The sequence below is a fragment of the Paramisgurnus dabryanus genome, chromosome 5 (assembly GCF_030506205.2).
Source record: "Paramisgurnus dabryanus chromosome 5, PD_genome_1.1, whole genome shotgun sequence".
Taxonomy (NCBI): Eukaryota; Metazoa; Chordata; class Actinopteri; order Cypriniformes; family Cobitidae; genus Paramisgurnus; species Paramisgurnus dabryanus.
In genome coordinates, this window is record NC_133341.1 from 18,912,016 (window position 1) to 18,925,803 (window position 13,788).

At 35.9% G+C, this 13,788-nt stretch overlaps 1 protein-coding gene across 1 annotated transcript in view; it reads right to left on the reverse strand.

Annotated features, from left to right (window-relative positions):
• Positions 1 to 3,079: 3,079 nt before the first annotated feature.
• LOC135732245 (multiple epidermal growth factor-like domains protein 9) overlaps positions 3,080 to 13,788 on the reverse strand; it is a 76,997-nt gene continuing 66,288 nt past the window's right edge. The window contains exons 5-6 of the mRNA XM_065250153.2: positions 8,189 to 8,458; positions 3,080 to 5,201 (exon numbers count right to left, since the gene is read on the reverse strand). Of these exons, the coding sequence (XP_065106225.1) occupies positions 4,771 to 5,201; positions 8,189 to 8,458 (701 nt within the window). The 3' untranslated portion in view covers positions 3,080 to 4,770. The remainder of the gene's footprint in view (positions 5,202 to 8,188; positions 8,459 to 13,788) is intronic.

A 13,788-nucleotide genomic window follows, 5' to 3' on the forward strand; every position in this document is an offset into this window, starting at 1 on the left:
CTGTATATCAAAACAGATGTGTGTGGTCTATTTTTGTTAAGAAATCAAAGAGTTATGCATAGGCGGCATTTGAACAAACGTGGGCAAAAATGGATGATCTGTCTTGTCTGCCGGAGATAAATTATCAAAGCCAAACAAGAATTTAATACATCGCAATCTCCAAGTGTCACCCATGGCAAATATTTGTCATACAGTATCAACATATTGCATCATTTCATCATTGTTTCCTTATGCAGCTTTAAGTGCTATGTAAAGGATGATGAATATTTGAAATTATTCAATTCAACAGCCGTTCACACACTTTAATGTTCCCAAAATGATTCTTGGTGTGGGTGATCTCATCAGAAACACGTGGTTCACAAATGAAAGTGATGATTATAAAGGAGAACGCAGAAACTGATGTGAGCAATATAGTTTCATCTGTAAATGTGAAAAAGGAGTACAGTCATGTTTTAACCTTTGCTTGATATTTGTGGTCTCAATAAAGTAACACGAAAAATATAGTATATGGTAAATTAAACTGGAAAGATATGTTTTAATGCTTTAATTTCTAACGGTATTCATTAAAAACTTTATGGTGTAGATATTTAGATCAGTCTTAAATTTCATTTAAAATTTTGCAAGCTCAAAATTGTTCAATGCCCATTCTACACAGAAAAAAATGTATATAGAGGCACAAAATGTACCCTTTTCGAAAGGTACTCTTTTGTACCAAAAGGATGCATATTGACACCTCAAAGGTGCATATCTGTATAAATGGTGCCTATTTGGACCTTCTTAAAAGGTACAATCCCCGTGACAATGTTTGTACTTTAGTATTTTATACACTGCAATTTACTTCAATTGGTAACACCAAATTTAAGATGAACAAACTTAAAAAAATACTGCATTTGGAAACTACCAATTGAAGTCATTTTTTAACTACATCCAACTTTCACTTTTTACAGTGTATTGAATAAATTGAACACATGTTAAGCAACATCAGAAAAAAATATTTTACTTAACAGTGGGATTACTTTTAAGAATTTCTCAAAAAGAAGTTTGTAATGTTGCCTGTGCTGCTTTTGATCAATAAATTAAATCAACATTTATGAAAATAGTCATTCATACAATTCTGCCAGTGGACAGTAAATGTCCCTTACCTAACTCTAATGCAGAATATTCACTTTACTGAGAGCACTTCTTGCTTTTAAAGGCATAGTTCCCCTAAAAATATAACTTTAGTGTCATTCAAACCAAAACAGAGATTCCTAAAGAGTTGTTTGTTTTTTTCTGGTTACAGTGGGAGCTGACTGTGACCACCTCAAGCGTGTTTTTGAATAGCATTGACCCGTGCCACTTCTCATATGCCTGAAGTGCATTGTTGACTCAGTTTAGGATTGTTGCTTTTAAATAATGAAACAACAGCAATATTCACAGGTGCACTGTCTGCATACGCACTTAGGCTAAATAAAGAGGTATAGATCTTTATCAAATAATGGTTTATGTTTCATTTTTTCAGACTAAAGCCTGCAGGAAACTATGACTATATGGCATGAATGAAATTTCTTTTTTTTTTTTTTTAGAAAGCTTTCGTGTCTTTTTAAAGTTCATGAGAATGCGGTCGCAATTCACTTCCACTGAAACATCCCTTTTGAAAAATCTTAGCTTTAGGCAAGACAAGGCAAGTTTATTTATAAAGCACATTTTGCTCATTTCAGTAAGTGCTTAACATAAGAGAAGGACAATTAATATATTATATTGATATAAATCTCAATTAAAACCTTTATTTCTGTTCAAATAACAGGGTGTTTAACAATGGCAATTCATTTAATTTGGGGGTGTACTACCCCTTTAAAAGCGGGTAATACTCTTAAAGGGACATTCCACTTTTTTTTAAATATGCTCCTTTTCCAGACCCTCTAGAGTTAAACATTTAATTTTTACTGTTTTGGAATCCATTCAGCTGATCTCCGGGTCTGGCACTACCTCTTTTAGCATAGCTTAGCATAATTCATTGAATCTGATTAGACCATTAGCATCGGGCAAAAAAATAACCAAAGAGTTTCAATATTTTTCCTATTTAAAACTTGACTCTTCTGTAGTTACATCGTGTACTAAACCGGCAGAAAATTAAAAGTTGCGATTTTCTATTCAGATATGTCTAGGAACTATACTCTCATCCTAGCATAATAATCAAGGACTTTGCTGATGTAACATGGCGGCAGCAGGTGTAGTGATATTACGCACTGCCTGAAAATAGCCCCCTGCTATTGAAAGTAACCAAGGGGCAATGCGTAATATCACTACGCCTACTGCAGCCATGTCACATCAGCAAAGCCCAGAATGAGAGTATAGTTCATCGCCATATCTACCTAGAAAACCCAGCTTTTAGTTTTCTGTCAGCCTTAGTACATGATGTAACTACAGAAGAGTCAAGTTTTAAATAGGAAAAACTCTTTGGTTGTTTTTTATCGTGATGCTAATGGTCTAATCAGATTCAATAGATTGTGCTGAGCTATGCTAAAAGTGCTACCACCAGACCCGGAGATTAAGTAAAGATCATGTTCCATGATATTTTGTACATTTTCCACTGTAAATATATCAAAAATGTATTATTTATCAATAGTAATGTGTTGGTAAGCACTTAATTTGGACAACTTTAAAGGTGATTTTTTTCAACATTTTGAGATTTTTCAAATAGTTGTATCTAGGCCAAATATTGTCCTATCCTTACAAACCATACATCAATGGAAAGTTAATTTATTCAACTTGTATAAATGATGTATAAATCTCAATTTTGTGGTCCAAGGTCACATTTTTCCCTCAAAATCACCCAGAACAGGTCAACTGTACAGTACACTGTCAGCAAAAATGGTCAAAAAATGGTTTCTAGCTGTCACTGGGGAAGTTCCTTTTCAAAGTAGAATAAGAAAAACCTAAAAAGAGGTACATTCCAAAAAGTCCATATTACTACTATAATGTATACACATCTGTTCCTAAATGGCACATATTAGGACCTTTTTAAAGGGTACTGCCCCAGTGACAGCTATAGGGAACATTTTTTTCTACCCCGTGCGCCCTCTTCATCTCACAAACAGAAAAAAACAAGTAACACAGAATACTAAAACCTCCTTTTATTGAAATCTTTCACAGAGTTAGTTGCGTTGTGAGTGTGGTGCACCATGCATAGCGTACACCATGCGTACTCTGTTCGACAAACACACCATTAAGACATCAGTTTCTATGTGTGCGTGCGTATGCTGGACACGGAAACATAACAACTGACCATGTTTCTTTTCGTCCCGCATGTACCAGTATGATAGCAGCCTCCTCATTACAACTATTCTGTACATCTAATATTCACATCATTTTATATACAGTAAACACACCTCTGATGAGGACGGTGGAATGAGAGAGCGAGCTAAAATGAAAACTGATGTAAAGCTAAAGGCAGCTTGTTTTCACTTCGGGCTGACACCTAATCATTGGTTATTACAGATTATATATTTTTCACATTCTTACACAATTTTTTATGCTTTGTACTACCACTCACACACTCTGTCATATAATTTATTACCCCAGTCACCCACACGCATTCCTAAACACTCAAATATATACAGGTATTCACGTCATTAACCTCTCTCTCAAATTGTTTCAGCCTGTGCTACGCAAAGTGGTCATGCAAAGCTTGAATGACCACTGCTTATCTTCTCATATTTGTTCATGAATCAAACTGACCCTGTGTTTTAAAGCCCTCGGCTTGGGAAAGAGATCTATCTAAAATAATAAATTAACCAAATCCAACATATTGCTGATGCATTTGACTGAAAATAAGTCATGAAGAATAAGTGATTGATTGAGGAGAATTTGCAAAAAAAAAAAAAATAAACACGCAAAATCACATACTGTATTACTACGCTTCTAAATCCAATTTGCTCTTATAAAACTGTTACATAAATTTATCAGGCTCTGTCTTATTGAGGCTGACACCCAGATCAACTTTGGCCTAAACATGAATCATCCAGTCTTGTGATTCCCTTTGGTAAGAAAGTGTCTAAACATCAGAAGAATCATTTACTCAGAATTTTCCATTGCATAATACCAAAGCCTAGGTCTTGTGTAATGCTGCCACCTATAGTCTTGCATGTGTAATCACATGGCCATGTAAAATGGTGTGGCTTGTGAAACAAAACCAGTATCTCTATCCTGAGTTGTCCTCTCTGTGCATTTAAAATTCTCAGCACTTACAAAGGGAACATTTAAAAAGACGATTGTTAATGCATCTGCGCATCAGCATATTTTGCATGAAAATGTGCAAACAATATTAATAAAGCAGATGCGGTTCAATGAATTATGCATGAATGATGAAACATGCATGCATGTCTCATTGTGTTTGTATATTGCTATCACTACTCAAACATGCCCTTAATCGCCGTCATACATTAGTAAATTAGTCTCTTTGTCTTTCATCAAGACAGCAAGTTTGAGTTCATAGTCTCCCAAGGTCTTTAATAAGACAGTGGCTTCCCAATGTCGCCATCCATTTTCAGTAAGTAACACGCTGATGCTTCCCTTTCTTGTCTGCGTATAATTTTCTTTCTTTTCTGTTTTTGTCTGATAAGGAGTGTTTTATCATCATGTTTATAGAAGACACCAGGTCCTGTCCTTTGTTCAGCATCGTACAAAAAAATTGAGGGTCCCCGTATCCATGGGTCCACGTTCTGCCCAGTCTTGGTCCAGAGCTGGCGTAGTTCCTGCATCACACTTCCGTGGAAGATTTAATGCAAATCAGACCTTATACAAACTCCCGGATAAAGCAAGCTGTCCGTTACCCATTTCGCTAAGTTCGTCCTCTAAAAGCCCCGATACGTCAACGTTTGGAATGCTATCGTGATAGCTGCTGAAGCTTATATTGTCCTCCTTCAACTCAATGGTCCAGAACGGGGCGTTGATCTTGCGGTTTTGGTACTCCCTGTAAGTGTACACACCACCCACCGCCGCCATGAGAGCTACCACCACAATGATAATGACAGCAAGGATGATAATGTTAAATTGGTTCCACGGGAGCTGAGTCACCGCGGCTGCGGTTGTGTTTGGGGTCGAGCTGGCCAGGGTCGTCAGCAGGGCCGAGGTGGTGAACTGAGTTGTAACGTTGGGACCGGAGGTCATGGTGGTGTAGTGAACCGGGTGGGTAGTAGTTGAAGGTGTAGTGTGGACGACTATGGACATGCCAGAAAAGGGAGAAAGACAGAGACAGAATGAGGAAGAGAAGGACAATATAAGATATTATGCAGCTAATAAATATAATGCAGGTCTCCAACCTTTTTGTGAGCAAGGGCAACCACAATGAATAAAACAATCTGAAAGGCTACTTTTTGATATAGTCTACTTTACTTGTTTATTTTATTTTTTTTACTTGCTGATATGTTTTATCGTTGTTTAAAATGTTAACATACATAAAAGAAGCCAAGCTTATATAAAAAATATGTAAAAATTAAATATTACATTTGAGACTATTAATAGAATGTGCTTTGATGGGGACCTCACAGACCACTGATATAATGTATATCCAAAAACAAGAATTTTGCACTTTTCAACCCAGCATTGAGTCAGAAAGGGGCAAACCCAGCTGGTGAGTTAAATGAACCATATTTGACCAAACACTGGGTTAAAAGAACCCAGCATAAGTTAAATTACAGTTCTCACCAGACTTGGCCCCTGAAAAAGACATGGCCGCCCTTTCATAAATCCCACCTTACAAAAATATACACAAACACTTAAAGGGATACTCCAGCCAGATATTAAAATTACCCCATAATTTACTCATCCTCAAGCAATCTGAAATACACATGTCCATCATCTATGCGCTATGACAAGCACATTTTGAGTTATTTTAGTAAATGTCTTTGCTCTTCCAAGCTTTAAAATTCTAGAAAAGAGGGATCAGGGAACAACTTCTGACTTTAAACCCCAAAAACGTCTCCAATGGGTTAATAAAGGTCTTCTGTGAAAAATCGATGCGATTTTGTAAGAAAAATATCCATATTTCAAACTTTATAATTATTTATATTCTGTTTATAAACTAGGTTCTGGTAACGACGCCATCTTGGACTCACACAATTCATGCGATTGTTTCTACGTTGCCATACTGTAGGTAGGTTTCGGAGTGACTCTCGTGAATCGTGTGAGTCCAAGATCGTTACCGGAAGCTACTTATTATAGTTTATAAAGTTTCAAATATGGTTATTTTCCTTACTAATTTATATCAAAAAGACCTTTATTAACCCCTTGGAGTCATGTGGATTACTTATGTAAAAGGATGGATGCACTTTTCTGGGCTTTAAAGTCAGAAGTTGTTCCCTGATCCCTGTTTTCTACCATTATAAACTAAAATATCTTCAAATGTATTCGTATGAAATATGAAGAAAATATGTATCTTGGACTGCATGAGGGTGAGTAAATCATGAAGTAATTTTGAAATTTGGCTGGAGTATCGCTTTAAGATAATAAACATACAGACATTTATTGAATGTCACTCCATTAGAAAATAATGCTTTGCAGCACCCTCAAAGGGGACATATCATGAAAATCTGACTTTTTCCATGTTTGAGTGCTATAATTGGGTCCCCAGTGCTTTTATCAACCTAGAAAATCAACCTACCAAATCTTAGTTTTGGTAAACCATTCTCCACAAGCATGTGAAAAAGTAGGTCATTATAATTTAGCTCCCCCTGTGATGTCAGAAGGGGATAATACCGCCCCTTAATTGGTACTATCCAGCCACGGCACTGCCATTTAGGGCAGAGATCAGCACATTTGCATTTTAAAGGACACACCCAAAATTTTTGGCACATTTCTGCTCACACCTACAAAGTAGCAATTTTAACATGCTATAATAAATTATCTATATGGTATTTTAAGCTAAAACTTCACATACATACTCTGAGGACACCAAAGATTTTTTGACAAGTCTTGTGAAATGTCCCCTTTAAACTTTTACTGATATGGCCTGCATGGGTTTCTGGTGCCAAAACCTGTCAAATTATATGCCTGAAGTGGCATTAAAGCAAAACTGTTATGTCTGTAAAAATTTCACTCATGCATTATTTTGCGGTAGCCACAATATTCATGCATTAACATCATTGCCAGTGAATGGATTATAATAGCAACACTCTGTAAGCATTGGACATGATAGAAATAAAGAAAAAAACAAACAAAAAAAAAAAAAGAGTGGAGGAAAAATAAAGGGTGAGAGCAGCAGGGCACTCCCATGTGAAGAACAGATCTATGTAATGTAGAGAACAGATGCTGCACACCGGTAGAAGGTTTACAGGCAGGAGCGATTCCATCTGTTCAATAGAACAGACAAGAAAGAATTCACACCCTATAGATAGAAACTGAAATCCCATCTCAGCCAATCACCTCAGAAAACAAGCAAATAAGTGCATTGTGGGTGAGACGGAGTCAAGGATATTTTAGCAATCGAAATGATTTCCATGTGGAGCTTCATTATTATACTGTAAGAAAAGTATGGATGTCATCAACGAGCAGAAACATGGTTGTCGCAGCGAAACATCTGGAGCAGAGCTCAAACAGGGGATGAAAGAGAGCGATTTATTCTTGTTGGCTGAGTGGAAAGATTGACAAAAAGAAAATGTGGATTTGGCCGACCTACTGATGTGATAAATCACTTTTCCTCGCTCTCTTTCATACTTCACCCTGTGGTCCTTACGCACAGTTTGGCAGCTTGTGCAGGAAAAATACTATCTGGCTACTGTACAGTACAACACTGATAGTATCAACAGCTTACAGAAGAATGCCTCGAGTCAGAGAGACGATCTGGTATTAGTACGTTTACAACATCATACTTTTCTGTCTTTAAAACCGCAGTGCTTTAACACATAAGCAGTATGCATTATGCATAATTATTATATATTAGTCGGAATATTGCATCAAAAGCAGCTTGTGGTTGGCTGAATCACATGACTTGAGATGTTAAATACCTTATAATTTGTATGAATCGTAAACAAAGGCATGTTTGTTTGTGGGAAATTTAAGTGCAGGTAGGCTATTAAGACAGTGTTACGTTGCTGTTCAGCACAAGTGGAAGAGAGATTCTGCCTCAGACACAACAACAAGCATCATTTTGGTGAAAAGGAGGTATAAAAGGTACATACAACCTAATTTATCTGACTTTGACTCTCACCTGCAAGAGTGCAGTTTCTGGCAAGCGCATCCCCTGTGAAGCCGTCTGCGCAGCGCTCGCAGTGCGGGCCTGTCGTGTTGTAGATGCAGTTCAGGCAGATGCCTCTATCTGGGTCGCAGATTTTAGGGGAGAAGCGTGGGTCTTCGTTCCCACTGCAGTTACAGGGAAGGCAGATGCTGTCTGAGTTGTAGAAGCCATCACTACACTGCGCACAGTTTGGACCTTGATATTCTGGCTTGCACTGGTTACAGACAGGCTTGTTGGTCTCATCTAGAAATACAGAAAGAACAATTGATGTTATTGATTAAATTAACTTTTTTTTGGATTAAAAGACAAGATAAAGCATGTTCAAGCATCAGATCTTTTGTCTAAAATAATTTAGGGATTATTTGGCCAGCAGATGGCAGAATCTTTGTATGAATGTATTTAAATGATTTTTAATGATAACAGGCAAACTATAGTTAATGAGGCCTTTATTTTTACACATATAACAGCTTGAAATCACTAGTAAGGTGATTTTCTTATCGTAATCATTTTTTAACAGTTTTCACCAAGGCAAAAATAAGCGTCCTGTTTTTATCAATGACAACAATAGCGGAGAGCAGATGCCTATGCAATTATGGACTAAAGGAACAATTAAAATCATCAATCATTAAATGAGTACTATGATTCAGTCTTGAATACATAGCCGTGACGTTAAGACTGCATCTGAAGAATGATTCTAATTAGTTAGGGCTAATCAGTATTATTATTTGGATTTAAATTAGACTAATCTACCTTTCTATGTAACATACTTCAAACAGTTATGATCAGTCTTGAAGAAAAAAATTAATGACTAACTTTTAAGACTTAAGTCTTAAAGGTTTAAGCAACTGGCCACAGGGATTGAACACTTTCCGTTAAAGTGGCAGACAAAATCGTTAACCAAAAGTCAATATAGTGCTTTTTACAATGATGAAATACTTAATATTTTATCAAATATCTAAATTTATATGATAGATAACGGCATTATATTAACCTAGACATGACTTTCCTTCTAACTGTACATGGAAATGGCCCTTAGAAGTAGAAAAGGTTTTACATTGCATAAGGAACTTGTAATAATACCATGAACAGCAGAGAAAAATGTAACATCATTAAGTACACCCTAGCACCACACATCTACAAGATTGAAATAGTCTATAATCTATAAGACTGTAGTTGGATCATTACAAGAAAAGCTATACAGTAAAGAGTGCTGCAGGGATGACGTATTTTTGTAGGACGTTAGCAGGTCATTGGTTCCCTTTCAAAAAAAGCCCATTCATTTTTCCCATAGACTTTTGGATTATCGCAAATAATAAGCTCTGTGATTAACAAAAGTTAGCCACTGACATTTTGTCCAACAAGTTTATTTTCACAGATGAATACACATTTTATGAATTTTGAAGTGTAAATGCAATTACAAGAAATATAAAAGGCAAATTTTGACATTTGATGAATTCACAAAGGTGGTGTTAAATTGTTTATAAGATTATCTCTTTGGACAAATAAAACTGTCATAAAAGTAAAACAAATAAAAGTGTCATAAACTTTTGTTAAACACAGAGCTTATTTTTTGCAAAAATCCAAAAGTCTATTGGAAAAATGTATGGGTCAAATTGTATGCCAAAAAACATTAATATATTGTTTATTAATAAATTAAAATGTTTATTTATTATCAATTTATTAATAAATGTCTTCAGAAAATCCGATATTTTAATATTTTGTAATTTTCCAACCATAAATATATCAAAACTTAATTTTGGGAGTGGATGCAGTTGATAATGATTTCATTTGGACATCTTCAAAGGCCATCATTTCAAGGTCCTCTAAGCGAATTGACGCGTTTTAGACCATAAAACATTTTTTGTTACATACAGCAAACATCTCCTCACTATCTGCTTGCTGCCTGTCCGCTGATCAAACTGTAAAAAAACGCGATCTCTGTAGACAGCCCAGGCTTCACAAACGGCAATAACAACACAGTGGCCAAACCTACAAACAGAAACCATAACAAAGTGTTCCAGCCAATAAACGACAAGAAGGATTTGGGGGTGGGGGTTGGGCGCGTTCATGGAAGCACGGAAGGGAGGGGGAGGAGTTAGCTACGCTCCGTCTGTTTGAAAACAATTCAAACGTCAACAAAAACTAACGTCTCGCAGATTCGCTTAGAACGCCTTTCATTATTTCGATTTTTTTCACTCTCAGACTCCAGATTTTGAAAATATTGTCCTGACCTTACAAACCATACGTCAACAGAAAGCTTATTTATTCAACTTTCAGATGATGTATAAATCTTAATTTCAAATAATTGTTATAATATGTGATCTCATAAAATGATGATTATTAATGTGTATGACTACTGAGAGATGGATGAGGAATGTCTTATGTACATGCAATCTAAAATACAAATATGTGTTGACCCATGATTGGATTACATTTCAGTCTTTGACAAGAAAATGACTTTCTGACTTTAAGTCAACTAGTGCTCATTTAAAGAGCTGATTTTTAAAACATTAGTGAGCCTACAATGAACATTACTCCTCATTAAACACCCAAACATGTTTAATTTCTGCAGCATTAATCATAATTATCACACTGTAAAAAAATTCCGTAGAAATTGCAGCTGGGTTGCCGGTAATTTACCGTAGATTTAAATTTATGTTTTTTTACTGGCAACATTTTGTTCAAAGTTAAATGAAAATTAAACATTTACAAGTCTTTGTCTTTACAGAGTAAAACTGAAAAAACAGCATCAAGCAAAACATTCTGGGAAACAAAATCTGAAGCAAAAAACAGAAAAAGGTTGATGATGATTTCTGGTTCCCAGAATGCTTTGCATGAGGCTGTTATTGTAAAGTTTTATTCTGTAAAGATAAAGACTTTTTAATATTTAAAATTTATTTAACTTTGAGCCAACTATTGCTAGTAAATAACATAAATGTAAATCTACGGTAAATTACCGGCAACCCAGCTGCAATAACATTGTAATTTCTACGGATTTTTTTTACAGTGCAGATGACTGCAGATGTATGAACAGACCTGTATTTCAATCAATTATGACCCATTTTTCTTCCTTTTTACCAGTCACACTAAACAATTTCCAAACAATACATTAAAAGCAGGGCATTTTGGTAGGCAAGGCAGGAACCATAATAATAACATAATATATCATAATATAATCCACAAGTCAAAAATAAAACAAATTTGATTAATTATGAAACCTATTTTATATATATAATTGGTGAACAGTTACATGACACGAAAGACTGTCTCCACGTAGCTGTGATTGGCTGTTTGACCGATGCTAATGCCAGTCTATGATGTTGGCCCCAAGCTCCCTTATTATTCTAGCACTTCACTTTTGATCATATCCAAATTAAAGATGCACACCATAATTTATTTAGTACTGCTCACTGCAGTGAATGGCAACTGGTACACTTAATATACACTGTAAAATAATCTTTTTGCACTTACTAGTTTAATCTAGATTTACAAGTCATTTCAAATAATGTGCTGAGTTGCTGTATCTTAATAAATCAAGTTGAATTTGCTTTAGTTATGTCAACTCTATTTTATAAGTTACAGAAGTGTATACAGTGTATACAGTATTGGATAAAATACCTAAATACTTCATTTTAGAAGACCACACAACTAATAGACATGAGTACTAATAAAGGACAAATGCTTTCCTTAATCAAATCCTTATAAAACTCTGTTTGATGGAAGAGATAAATGCCAGAAAACTGAAACAAATTACTCCAAGACTCAAGAAAAGAATCAATGGTATGGCGTGACCAGGAGGAAAAAAGGAAAATAAAAGACACCTGACCAGAAGAAGAAAGAGAGGGAAGTTAAAACGTGCTGAGAGGGACCCAATAAGACAGATAGTAATGTAGCTGCTGTGAATCAAATGTATCTAGCGGCAGTTTTTATGTCACATGTGAAGTGGGCAGTGAATCAGGGGGCTGTAGGACCCTCCTCTCACTAATTCCCCACACTCAGCACGAAACACTAAAATATAAACCTCCAGGCAGTGATTAACACCCAAAGACTAGTACACTACAGGAGCCAATTTCCCACATTTCCTTAGCAGAAGGGACTACAAACAAGAACTACACTAAAAAAAATTGGTGCTAAATAGCACTAAAAGCTCGTAATCATAGGGGAACCGTTTTTAGTGCTATATAGCACATGTAAAGCACCTATGAAGAACCATCCGGGGTGTTATACCACTATAGCACCAGATATGGTTCTATATAGCACAATATGGTTCTACACATGTACTACATACTGTAAAATGGTTCCTCTATGATTACGAGCCAGTGAACCACTTTAAGTGCTATTTAGCACCGTCTGTTTTTAAAGTGTACAGTACATTCAAACAAAACACAACAAACAAAAGCTAAAAAGGCTACTTGAACTGTAGTAGGCAGTTGTAAAGTTGGTTAGTTTAACCCACAGCAGTAAAACTAATGTAAACACACACACAAAGACTCCTTTGTTTGGTCTCACCTGTATGTGTTTATTCCCAATGAGCCGTTTTCCACTTGTATCATCGGGAACGAAAACTTCACAGGAAAATTTAGCACTACCAGCAGCATACAAACATAATTCCAGCAAATCAGAAGATACGCTTCCTTATGTTGCTTTAACTGTGACTTGTGACGATAACATCTGAATTGAGGCTAGTCAATGTTTAACCATTTCATCATCGTGTACTGGTAGCAGTGTGATAGCTTTTAGCTACCTGTAGTTGTTTCTCAACGTCACAAGGGCACGCACGCAGACGCATGCACTGTTGAATCCCGTATGTAAAGTTGACGTACTGTTCAAACAGGTACAGTAGAGGCATGAATGTGAATTGACACTGAATTCTCACATATATTCTGACCAACAAAAGAACCCAAAACATGTTAAATATATATTCTGACAAACAGCTTTAGATAATTTAATAATCACTACACAGATTTTAACTTGTGTACAAGCCACAAATACACACAACTATATATACTGTGTATACAGACACAACTACACACATTCAAAACAAAGCTATACGCTTTCAATCTGAAATATTCCTCATCCATTTGTATTTCTGTTCTTTTCACCTTTTAACAGTGTTGGACATAAGCGACAGAGTTTTTTTTATAAACCGCCAAATCAAAGCTGAAGATCTAGCAGAACAGAGCAAGCGACCTGATCTCAATTAGAGCAAATGAAGCTGTAGGCAGATAACAAGGCAACCAGTGCGAAGACATTTCCAATGCAAATTCAGCCAGCATATGCAAATCAAACAACCATTTCAATCCGGTACGGCAAGGAGAACAGAAAGGTAACTTACACTTACTGTAGCAAGCATACTAACAAGCTACAAAATACACTAATATAGTGGCAAATGCAACATATACCATTACATATAACATGTGCTTACTGTTGGCTCTTAAGGCAAAATATGAATTTCTCCCTAATTTGTAAGTTGGTTTAAAGGGACACAAGGCAGCATTTTTATGTTAATAAATCATCTTCGTAAGTCGGTATATGGTTAAATGACTCATTACATGACGAATGAAGACTCTCTC